Source organism: Capricornis sumatraensis, chromosome 1 (assembly GCF_032405125.1).
Source record: "Capricornis sumatraensis isolate serow.1 chromosome 1, serow.2, whole genome shotgun sequence".
NCBI lineage: Eukaryota > Metazoa > Chordata > Mammalia > Artiodactyla > Bovidae > Capricornis > Capricornis sumatraensis.
The window spans coordinates 125,092,873-125,106,075 of record NC_091069.1 but is presented as its reverse complement, the minus strand read 5'-3'; the positions used below and the strand labels follow the sequence as shown (position 1 = coordinate 125,106,075).

At 39.0% G+C, this 13,203-nt stretch overlaps 1 protein-coding gene across 2 annotated transcripts in view; it reads right to left on the bottom strand.

The window, feature by feature from the left end:
* TMPRSS15 (transmembrane serine protease 15) overlaps positions 1 to 13,203 on the bottom strand; it is a 157,259-nt gene that overhangs the window by 109,508 nt on the left and 34,548 nt on the right. For both annotated transcript variants that reach the window (XM_068982063.1, XM_068982073.1), the window contains one exon: positions 8,182 to 8,293. In XM_068982063.1, coding sequence (XP_068838164.1) covers positions 8,182 to 8,293 — 112 coding nt within the window. The remainder of the gene's footprint in view (positions 1 to 8,181; positions 8,294 to 13,203) is intronic.

The window sequence follows — 13,203 nt, the reverse complement described above, 5'->3', positions numbered from 1 at the left end:
AGAGTACATTGTCGGGAGCCAGCGTGAGGAATCCCACCCTTGGCAAAGGTCATGAGGAAGGAAGCCTGACAAAATGCAAGGGCGTGATCAGGCTTCAGGGGTTCCCCCTGGAATTTCCTGAGCATCCAACCCTCAAAACCAGAGTCTGCCAGCTTACTGTGTTATGCTTTCCACCTACTCTTCTGACATTAACAGGGGGCTGTCCCCCCACCACCTTTTTCTGGAAAAAGTTAATTTAGAGCTTTTAGATAATAAATCTCCTGGGCATAATAAGAGTGTTTCAATCCCAAAACTCCTCTGATGGCTTTCTAGCCTGCCTGCTGGACTCTTACAGCTGCGCATGTGATTGTTTGTGGCCTCCCCACCGCGAGAGGCACAGGAAGCCTAAAACATCCTAGGAATGTAGGGGCTTCTGAGGAGTCAAAATCATTAGAATAGGACTGATTAAAGGTTTCATTTGTTGAGCCAATACTTGCTGCCAAATTTTCATATCTTTTATTTGTAGATATAGTTGGTATATAGAAAAAACAGGTAGTAGACCTGGAATTGGCAACATTAGATCTTTGAATTAAGTACTTTCTTTGTTATAACCCACTGCACCTTTGTTCTACAGGAATGCAACTTTATTTAGTACTTTGAGGGTGATGCAGAGTTAAGAAAAAACACTTCTAGGGAAAAAGAGTTTTCTGGTTGATAGAATTTATCTAGGAAGAGAGCCATAAAAATGTTAACAGGCCTCTTGGCCAGAAGATAATGTAAACCACCTGAGACCTTTTGTATATGGGAAGGTATGCAAAAAGAAAGCCTGGTCTCAATGAGGGTCAGGACTGCTGCCCCTGCATAACTCTGCATATTCCATTATTTCTTTATGTACAACTTGGGGTATATAAGCTGATTTTGAAAATAAAGTATTGAGTCTTGCACCATTGCTGGGCTCCCCCATGTCATTCTTTTCTCCCCTTTTCTGGCTGAATTCCTATCTGGAGTGCGGAGGCTCGCCAAGTCTACTTACTTGCCCTGGCTTCTAAGATCCACGGCAGGGCACCCTCTGCTATTCAAGTGGACACGGTGGCCTAACGTAGATGGTGCAATCCTCTTGTCTCGAAGTTTTATTAGTTTTCCACATAAACCAAGTTATTCAGCCTCTTTTCTCCACTAATTTTCGTACTACACCATTCTTTCCTAATCTCTTTATATTTCTAATTAAATAGTTCTTTCCCAGACCCCAACTCCGTCCCCGCTTCGAATTCCCTGGATCCACTGGGGCTGGACCCCGGCAGTACATCATAAGAAATGCTGGGCTGGATGAAGCACAAGCTGGAATCAAGATTGCTGGGAGAAATATCAATAACCTCAGATATCCAGATGACACCACCCTTATGGGCAGAAAGTGAAGAGGAACTAGAAAGCCTCTTAAGGAAAGTGAAAGAGGAGAGTGAAAAAGTTGGCTTAAACCTCAACATTCAGAAAATGAAGATCATGGCATCTGGTTCCACCACTTCACGGGAAATAGATGGGGAAACAATGGAAACAGTGACAGACTTTATTTTCTTGGGCTCCAAAATAACTTTGGACAGTGACTGCAGTCAAGAAATTAAAAGACTCTTGCTCCTTGGAAGAAAAGCTATGACAATCCTATGCAGTGTATTAGAAAGCAGAGACAGGACTCTGCCAACAGGGGTCCATATAGTCTAAGCTATGGTTTTACCAGTGGTCGTGTATAGATGTGAGAGTTGGACCCTAAAGAAGGCTGAATGCTGAAGAATTGACATTTTTAAACTGTGTTGTTCGAGAATATTCTTGTGAGTCCCTTGGACTGCAAGGAGATCAAGCCAGTCAGTCCTAAAGGAAATCAACAATGAGTACTCATTGGAAGGACTGATGCTGAAGCTGAAGCTCCAATATTTTGGCCATCTGGTGCAGAAAGTCAACTCATTGGAAAAGGCCCTGATGCTCGGAGAGATTGAAGGCAGGAGGAGAAGGGAATGACAGAGGATGAGATGCTTGGATGGCATCACTGACTCATAGGACATGAGTCTGAGCAAGCTCCAGGAGATGATGAAGGACAGGGAAGCCTGGGGTGCTGCAGTCCCTGGGGTCACAAAGAGTCAGACAGGACTGAGCAACTGAAGAATAACAACAAGAGGCTGGCAGGTTTCTTCTTTGGTAGTTTCTGTTTCTTACTCTCTCTGGTGTCTGTAATGTGGGTTGCAAGTTTTCTCTTTCTACCACAGCAAGTCACCCCACTCTCCCTTATTCTCTGCAGCCACCAGGTCATGCAAATTGTGTTGGTTCATCAGCTTCCCATTCATGCAAGTACACGCCAGTTGCTGGGGAAGTTGTTGAAATAGCTAGAATGTTGGAAACTTCCTGCACTTCTTTCTTTCACCTTTAGGGAGAAGTCTTGACTTGTTCATGCTTTCATAATTGTATCAAGTCCTGCTGATCATAGCAAGCTGCACCCACTCCTATTTGTTCTCAGTATCTCTCAGGCATTCAAACAATGCCAGGTCCATTCATTATATATATGAGAACAGAAAATAGTTCCTTTGGAAACTCTTGGAAAAGCTGGGACACTGGATGCATATTCCACCCTCGTCTTTCCTTCCAAGGAAGAAGGAGAGAGTTAAGACCTGTGTTGGGCTGTGCTGTGTTGGGGGAAATGCTGATGGAGGTTAAAATGAACTTAATCTTCTTGCCCATTTCTTGGAGCTGTTCTTGTCTTTGCACTCACCCAGGGCATGCAACTTCTAAACTGAATTCTGGAATTTTCATAAATATCTTTTGGTCCACACTTCATTGTTAACTTGATATATCTGTGTGGGAACAAAGGTGAGTCATTCCTGACTATAGAACATTTCCTTTCTCATCTGTATGAAAATCTCCTATGGTGTGATTTATTCATGGCAGGTTAAAATTTGGGAACACCATTTATATACATCCTTTTTGCTAAGTCTTGAATAAAATTTGGATCAGTTGCTATATATTTGATCTTTAAACTCTTCATTTGGTTGAATGGTTCAGTTGTTATGATGATCACAATAATCAAACTGCCAATGGCTGATCTACATTATACTGAATGCTCTGTGGGGAAAGTGTTCAAATTTTAATTTTCAGATTGAGGAAATGTATCTAGGGCAATGCCTATTTATAATTACATTGTTTCACTGAAGTGTGGGATCAGAAATGCGAATAATTCTTTAGTGTTTTGGAGGGGCAACGTTCCCCTGAACTCTTCACAAAGGAGGAAGCTGAGCAGTAGAGCAAAACATGGGTGATAATGTTGAAGCTGGCTAAATACTGAAAGGGCTGATAATAGGGAGATGGCTAATCTCCAAAGATAAGGAGACTGAAAAGACTCTTGACTTCAGAGGCTGACTGTGGAGGCTACTGACTGAACCAGGATTCCTGGCCAGGGACATGGCAAGTTCATATTTTTGGTAAGTTATCAGTAATATTCAGTCAATTGAGAAACTGGGGACATTCATCACAAATAAAATAACAGTGATAAAGGAGAAAAAATTAAAAATTAAAAGAAAAAAATTAAGACCAACAAACTTTTAACCCTTAATAACATCAGCAATTAAAAAAAAAGTTTGATATTATCAATTCTATTTAGGATTGACTTCCCCTGTGGCTCAGACGGTAAAGCGTCTGCCTACAATGCAGAAGACGGGTTCGATCCTAGGGTCGGGCAGGTCCCCTGGAGAAGGAAATGGCAATCCACTCCAGTACTCTTGCCTGGAAAATCCCATGGATGGAGGAGCATGGTAGGCTACAGTCCATGGGTCACAAAGAGTCGGATATGACTGAGCGACTTCACTAAAGTCTTAGTGTAAAAAATAAAATTAAATTAAAAATATAATAAAAATAAAATTAATAAAATAAAATCTATTACTTGAAAGTTAAAAAAACAAATATAGTTAATTTTGAAACTCTGAATTTCATGGTAGGAAAATGTCAAGTTGGAGCACTACCTCGTTGTATAACATTCCTGATGATGGGCTGGAGGCAAGACTAGAGTTTAGTCTTCAAGGAGTGGGGCTGACAACACTGAAATGGCCATGACCAGCAGTGCAGGATTAAAAGACATCTAAATAGAAATCTAGGTTTTTGGATCTGACCAGTGTTTATTGCCTGGAAAGTGAGGGTAGAGCACTGGCAGGTTGCTTATTTTTTTAAACACTGACATGTGGACTTCAGCTGTGGGTATCAGATTTAGTGGTTCTGGAGTGGATTAGGGGATGTGTATTTTTATATGCTCCAGGTGTGAGGGCCATTGGAGGAAGATGGGCAGATACAGAGGATGCTGCGCTCATGGGCTACCCTCAGATGTATTCAGTAACCACAGGAGGTTGACAGAGGTGGGAGGAGATCAATATGAGGTGTATGAGCTCTTCCTGGCCCAGACTGAGATAAGAACAAAGCAGGTGGTGGCAACTGTTTAGAGGAATTCCACCTCCTAAAGGCCTCTTCAGGGACTGGGGGAAGTGAGCCTGCGAGTGAGACCTTTAGGGAATCTAACATCAAAGAAGAAGACAGATGAAGAAGAAATAAGCAGCCCCCTCAGGAATGATTTTTGTTCTTTTAATGAAAGTTTTGGTGTCTCCAGGCAAGAAAATAGTGATTCTTTTTTTCAACAATTGATGTTATTTTTAAGCCTTGAAACTAAGGCATCAAGAAAAACTCCCTTAGAAACTTGTTTAGAAGCCCTTTACTTTTTTCAAAGTAGATAACTGAAGGTGGAGGAGAGAACTGAGTGCAGGCTGTGTTCTACTTCTGATTCAGAAAACACAACTTACTTGCAATAAAACACAGGTATTTATAAAGGTGAGATTAAATGATAATTTTAGCCATGGGTACCTTATGAATTTTTTAAGGGAAAGGGTACTTTTCTAACTGTCATTTTTATATTTTACATTTTGTATCAATAGCTACTCTTCTTAGAGCCCACTTTTATTGGGCACCTAATAGAGCATAAAATCTTTTACATTTCATGATGACTTTGACCCCTGTAGTTAGAGGCCCTGACCTCTATAGACGTAGAAATTTTGAGTCTAAGCGATTTAGACATTTGCTTGATATCGTAGATGTTGAATGTGAGGAGGCCAGGTTTGAAGCCACACAGACTGTCTTCAGCACTCACATCCTTCATCACTGACACTCTGCTACATGGGGCCTTAATATATTTCCAAAATATAGCTTAACTGTATCATAACCATTTCTCTACTGGCTACTGGGTTTCCAAGCTTGTAAGAAAACATTATTGCTTTTATACCCTACTTTGACCACCATTAGGAAAAACAAACCACCATCTAATGTAATAATCAGTTTGGAGAAGAAAATACACTTAGAAAACTTATATACTTTTAAATAATAATTTTATGATGCAATACAGTATTTACTTAGAGTAATATTTTAGATTTTGTAGGTTTTAAAAATATCCCTAATTAATGATGGATTTCTTAAAATAGTTTTAAAAATTAAGTGATTGAAAGGAAGTAAAAAGAACAGACCATACAAATCTTTAATTAACATAATGTTGATTATGCATAAATATTACTATTGCAGCAAAAATAATATTGTTTATTGTGGTCTGCTTATAAGACTTCCCTGAAGACTTGACATAGCTTTACTAAGAAGTGGAGGATGATTAAATATTAATTACATAAAAATTAAATTATTATTATTTAGTGTTAATAAAATTCCAAAGATTTCATGAAGAAATCATTGTGCACTTAGGAATGCATCATAGATCAGTTAGAATTCATTTTATTTCCCTTTTTTAAAGGAAGTAATTTAAGATTTTTCTAAGACTCTCTGCTGACATTTTAGGTAAAGAATGGAATATTTTTTCATTGTACTAAAAACAGTACTAATAGCCATTTATAAACCTTCTTTTTAAATGTGATTATCAGAAATGATGTCCTAATATTTTTAAATAAATATTAAATTAAAAAAATTTTTTCACTTGAGAATTACTTAGAGCTGACATTTTTAATATGCGAAATCTTATCTTTTGCACACAAATAGTGTGTTGTTTAGGTACTTCCCAGGTGGCTCAGTGGTAAAGAATCCACTCGCCCAAGCAGGAGACATAGGTTTGTTCCCTGGGTCAGGAATATTCCCTTGAAAAGGAAATGACAATCTACTCAAGTACTCTTGCCTGGGAAATACCATAGACAAAGGAGCCTAGTGGGCTATGTTCCGTGGAGTAGCAAGAATTGGACACGACTTAGCGACTAAACAACAGCAACAACATGTTGTTTAGAGCACTGAAAAGAAGAAACTGTGCTTCTAGTTATATCACATAACTTCCATGGGGCTGAGCTCCAAAATAGAAATTATTTAAACAGGACAGCATGTTCTTTGTTCCCTGAATAATGCCAAGTAAATGTGTTTAGAACAATCTTCCCTTCATACCTCATGTCCTCTCTGGAATATGTTTACACAGGAAAAGAACTCTTGTGAGTATTTATGGGGCCATTTCCTATCACTTGTTTGGCAAGAACCCGAGGCTCTGTCTTTCAACCTTGTTTGATCAGTTGTTATATTGATTCCCCATTTTCTATTGAGTCATCCTAATGATTAAAATAAATATATAGTAGGTCAGATTGGGAAACCAAAATCCCTTCCAGCTGTTAAGAGAAATGAGCGAACTAGAATTCATCTCTCAAAGTGAATTCCACAGAACATGTGTGTTGAATACTCTGTGGGGGGAAAATTTCAGTGGCTTAATAGGAAACATAGAGTTGACTCTTGAACAATACTGGCTTGAAGAATATGGGTCCACTTATATGTGGATTTTTTTTTTTTTTTCAAAAAGTGCATATTACAACTGGAGAAGGCGATGGCACCCCACTCCAGTACTCTTGCCTGGAAACTCCCATGGACGGAGGAGCCTGGTAGGCTTCAGTCCATGGGGTCTTGAAGAATCGGACACGACTGAGCGACTTCACTTTCACTTTTCACTTTCATGGGTTGGAGAAGGAAACGGCAACCCACTCCAGTGTTCTTGCCTGGAGAATCCCAGGGACGGGGAAGCCTGGTGGGCTGCCGTCTCTGGGGTCACACAGAGTCGGACACGACTGAAGGGACTTAGCAGCAGCAGCAGCAACGTACTACAACACTACACAAGCCATAGGGAACTACAGAAAAGAGGGCCAACTATAATGTTATACACAGATTTTGACTACACAGGGTGTTGGTGCCTCTAAGCCTTCTGTTGTTCAAAGTCAACTGTATATTTGGGGGGAGATTTACTTGCATCTTAACTTATCTAAGGCTATGAGAAGTCTTGCACTTGAGTTTATTTCAGTATTGCTTATATTTATTTGAGCACAAATGATGCTTCTCTTGGAATATCTGGGGGAAACATTACTCCTCTGTGAAAAATGCTCAGGCATATATTAAGGTAGACCAGCTATCAGCAGTTTGATTATTTTATTTATCATAATGATTGCATTCATCAACTGAATTAAGACTTGAAGGTCAAATATATATTAAGTGAACTAAGTGTTATTCAAGATACAGCAGAGAGGATGAATACAGAGGGTGTCTCAGATCTTGATCTGCATGACCAAATCACAACATAGAAGATTTCATACAGATACAAAGCATAATGAGAAAGGAACTATTCTGCAGTCAGGATGCAGCTGAAGGAAATATGGTTTTTTGTGATATACAGATACACAGGTGTGCTGTTCATTTTGGTAGCACTTGATTTGTGACAACCATATGGGGGAAAAAAGAAAAAATTTGCTACAGAGCCCAATGAGATGGCCCTGTTTATAGGGCAAAGTTCTTTTTAAAAGGTTAAGAATGAGAGAGAAACTTCTTAGACAGTATATCAGATGGAAAGACTTTGCTTTGTAGCTAATGGAAACAACTGTCTAGAAAATAAATGCATTACTACAGATGCTAAGACTTCCTGCATCAGAGAAAGACTTTATGACTTAAGTACATGGAATAAAAGGTGGTTTCCCTGGTGGCTCAGATGGTAAAGTGACTGTCTACAATGTGGGAGACCTGGGTTTGATCCCTGGGTCAGGAAGTTCCCTGGAGAAGGAAATGGCAACCCACTCCAGTACTCTTGCCTAGAAAATCTCATGGACGGAGGAGCCTGGTGTCCATGGGGTTGCAAGGAGTTGGACACGACTGAGTGACTTCACTCACTATTACCGTATAATCCACCGACAAACAGCACTTGTGTTATTAGAAGGCTTGGGATAATGCAGAGCCTCAAAGGATCCAGAAGATCCAGTCAACAAAAATCTTCCATCACAAGCTGTGGCTGTGAAGAAGAGGAAATTAATTTCAGACAAAAACCATCTTGGAAGCATTTCACAAATGAAATGGGATTCAAATTAGCTAATGAATCTTCATAGAACACTCATGACTAAATCTATAGGAGGCTATTTCAACCCAAATGATCAAATGGAAGTAGATCAAATTTCATGTTTTAAATCTATTGATTATTTTCAGATACTTTTACACAGCCCATCATTGAGTCCATAAAAATAGAAAAGCATTCTATTTCTAAAATACCCATAACTAAGTTGCATTTTAGTATATCCTTCCACATTTGTAAAAAATATATATATCTGAATTATAAACTTCTAATTTAAACAAATAACTACTGTGTTCTTCATTTTATTTTCCCCATTAGGTTGGAGCTAGAGTGAGTTTCAACTATGTGTGCTAAGTGATCTCTCTTCCTGAAAATGGTCAGAATACGACCAGGCAAATGAAACATACGGTGCAAGTGGCTTGAAGAGAACTTTCCATTCAAATTCTACTACACACAACTTCTAGACTTCACTTTTGCTTCTTTTATATGGACTTATGATATAGTTCAGTGTTTTCATTCAGGATATCTGAATGTGTTTTTCCTTCCTACGACAACTCACTTTCCTCTTTTAATTCTTGTAGCATGAATATATTTATGTCAAGTCGAAGTGTTAAAGTATCAGAATGTCGGAGTGTTCAGTGCTCAGCCATGTCTGACTCTCTGCAACCCTGTGGACTCTAGCCCACCAGGCTCTGCTGTCCATGGAAGTCTCCAGACAAGAATAGCGGACTGTGTTGCCATTTCCTATTTCAAGAGAACTTCCTGACCCAGGAATAAAAATCGTGTCACTTGTGTCTCCTGCATTGGCAGGCGGACTCTTTACCACTGTACCACCTGGGAAGCCATTCTTTTTAATGTCATGCATTACTACTGATCTTAGTTTTCATATGAATCATTTCCAATTAGAGTAAACCTTTCTGAAAGCATGAACCAGGAGTCATGAATTAACAGCTTTTCATTTTATACTTGCTATGTATCACATATATTAAAAATAAAATTAATGTTTTTCTTAGGTTATTTTCTGTATACTTAGTTCTATTGACATTCATAATATTCTAAAATAAAGACTTCTGAAATGTGTCCTTTATCGCTTGGCATGTTGTTAATGCCAGACATGTTGATGGAGGGCAGGGAAATCAAGGAAATTTATCAAAATCAGCTTGCTGCTCTTGCAATATGAGTGCTAGCATAAGCTAGATGGAAAAGCCCATCCTAACATTATACAAAAATGCTTTCAAGTTATAAAATACAAGCTATTACATGACATGAAATATTTCACATGAACAAAAGAAAGAAATTGAACAGCACATGGAAATCTAGGTAAAAATCTTGCATTTTGTTTGACTTTTTACTACTTTGGGCATATTTGTTTTAAAGGTATATAAGGTAAAGGCATAAAAAAGGTAGGTACATTTTAAGATTCAAAGTCTGTTAAGAACAATGGCCTAGGAGTTAATTGTATTGGATTGTGCATGGGATTGTTGTAGCCTAGTTCCCAGAAGGTGACAAAAGAAAAAAAAGAACGAATGAAGAACAGGAAAGATAATAACCTAATATCACAGATTTCAGGAAATAAAAGGGAAAAATCTGCGATCTGTTGAGAAAACTGACTCAATTGGTGTGTTATACTTACTGGAGCAAAAAGGACAATTAAGGCTAGTTTATATGATTTGAAAGTAAACAGTGAAAATATGAGTTTTTAAGGCAGAACTAAACAATTTTCTGGTTGTAAAAAACTCCCTTGTTCATTCAAAGCTGTCTATCACAAACCACACCAAAGAAATGAGACCATTAATCCCTTAGCTTCATTGATCATAAAAGTAAGAATAATGTCTGCTTGTATTTTAAATGATATATGGAGCCTTTTAATCACAGTTTGTAAAGAAACATGTGGACTCCCAAGATTATTGGCAATGCATGAAAATCCAGTACTACTGTAAATAGTTTCTATTTAAACTATAATACTCAGGAACTCAGTGAGGAAGAGCAATTAATCCTACCAGCAATAAAATAACAGCTGCTAGCATTGGTGGAGTATTTCTTATGTACTGGCCTTGCCCCAAGGTCACTGTATAAGTATTACTAGTGTTCTCTTCACCACAAACTTATGATGTTTTAGGTGGGGAAACTGAGATTCAGAGGGTTAAGTAAGTAGCATAAGTTCTCTCAGCTTATAAGCAACGATTCAAAGACAGGCAGTCTTACCCAATACCTAATATTATCTTAACACCACAATATATAAAGCTATCATAATGATATCACTCAAATCTCTTTGAGTTGAAAAGCAGGGGTGTGTGTGTGCATGTGTGTGTGTGTGCATGAGAGAGAGAGAGAGAGAGAAATTGTAAATGAAAGAGGAAATGAAATTAAGAGAATTTCATCAATCCAGTGTTTTTAAAATTATAATATAGATCACATTTGCAATAGCACTTTGCAACAAACAGGAGAAATACAAAGACAAACAAATATGGAGTAAAAAAGGGAATAAAACAAGACCAGTTTTAGAATGTATAAATCCTATTTGCAAAGATGATGACATTTTAGTAATCCTCCTCATCCACTCTGGAGAAGGCAATGGCAACCCACTCCAGTACTCTTGTCTGAAAAATCCAATGGACTGAGGAGCCTGGTAGGCTGCAGTACATGGGGTTGCTAACAGTAGGACACAACTGACTTCACTTTCAATTTTCACTTTCACTTTCATGCATTGGAGAAGGAAATGGCAACCCACTCCAGTGTTCTTGCCTGGAGAATCCCAGGGATGGTGGAGCCTGGTGGGCTGCCGTCTAGGGGTCGCACAGAGTCGGACACGACTGAAGCGACTTAGCAGCAGCAGCAGCCTCGTCCACTCACTACATACTTGTGGGGAAAGGCATCAACAGCTTTGGGCTGCACAACGGGATTAATAAACTTCAAAAAACACTGAATTATGTCCGTGTTGGCAAAGATGGTTGTATGTTGTTATACCTTTACTCGGTCCCTTTCTAGGTTCGTGACTAGGTTGAATACCTCCACATGGGTCACATGACATAGTCTGGTTAATAAACTATGGTGGAAATGATTGTATTTATTTCCAGATATGATTTCTGAAAAGATCTCCTGTAACATTCTTCCATTGTCTGTCAGCAGATTGCAAAGAATCCAGGGGAGAACTTGGCTCAGAAGGTATGGTGGAGGCACTGGAATCCTGAATGCTTCAGAGCACAGCTTCTTGCCATCTTCCTTGAATTACAGTGTCAGTGATAAATTGTAATTTTCTTATATTGTTAAGATTATTTATCATAGTATTTTTGTTGTTCAGTCACTAAGTCGTATCCGACTCTTTCAACCCCAGGGACTGCAGCACACCAGCCTTCCCTGTCCTTTACTATCTCCTAGAGCTTGCTCAAACTCATGTCCATCGAGTTGGTCCTGCCATCCAACCATCTCATCCTCTGTCGTCCCCTTCTCCTCCCTCTTTCAATCTTTCCTGGCATCAGAGTCTTTTCCAATGAGTCATTTCTTCGCATCAGGTGGCCAAAGTATTGGAGTTTCAGCTTCAGCATCAGTCCTTCCAATGAATTTTCAGGAATGATTTCCTTTATGATTCACTATTTTGATCTCCTTGCAGTCCAAGGGGCTCTCAAGAATCTTCTCCAACATCACAGTTCAAAAGTATCAATTCTTCAGTGTTCAGCCTTCTTTACGGTCCAACTCTCACATCCATACATGACTACTGGAAAAACTATAGCTTGGACTAGACAGACATTTGTCAGTAAAGTGATGCCATTTTTTTTTTTTTTTAATATGCTCTTCAGGTTTGTCACAGCTTTCTTTCCAAGGAGCAAGCGTCTTTGAATTTCATGTCTGCAGTCACTGTCCACAATAATTTTGGAGTCCAAGAAAATAAAGTCTGTAACTGTTTCCATTGTTTCCCCATCTATTTGCCATGAAGTGATAGGACCAGATGCCATGATCTTTGTTTTTTGAATGTTGAGTTTTAAGCCAGCTCTTTCACTCTCCTCTTTCATAATATTTAGTTTGCCCTTAAGGACATGATCAGTTTGTGTGTTCAGTTTTCTATGAAGTTGCTGAGTTTTAGTGGAAATGGATAATCTATAGATCAATTTATACTCTAAAGGAACTGTGGGAATTTCTGCATTTGAGAAAAGATTAAGAAGAACATTCCTGAAGGCATTTAAAATAAAGTTACAATAGTATTGAACTACTTATAACAGCTATGACAAACCTAGAGAGCATCTTAAAAAGCAGAGACATCACTTTGCCAACAAAGGTCCATCTAGTCAAAGCTGTGGTTTTCCCAGTAGTCATGTCTGGATGTGAGAGTTGGACTATAAACAAAGCTGTGCACCGAAGAATTGATGCTTTTGAACTGTGGTGTTGGAGAAGACTCCTGAGAGTCACTTGGACTGCAAGGAGATCCAACCAGTCCATCCTAAAGGAAATCGGTCAGGAATACTTATTGGAAGGGCTGATGTGGAAGCTGAAGCCCCAGTACTTTGGCCACCTGATGCGAAGAACTGACTCTTTAGAAAAGACCCTGATGCTGGGAAAGATTGAAGGCAGGAGGAGAAGGGGACGACAGAGGATGAGATGGTTGGATGGCATCACTGACTCAATGATTTGAGCAAGCCCTGGGAGTTGGTGATGGACAGAGAAGCCTGGCAAGCTGCAGTCTATGGGGTCTCAGAGTCGGACATGACTGAGCAACTGAAGTGAACTGAATGTTACATAAGACATGGAGCAGGGCATACTTCTGGAAAAACAGATATAACCCAGCCATGGCTGAGTATGATTACTAAGCATTCAGAATTATAATTTTTTAGACTACTAAGTGCTTTTTAGTGTGGTGC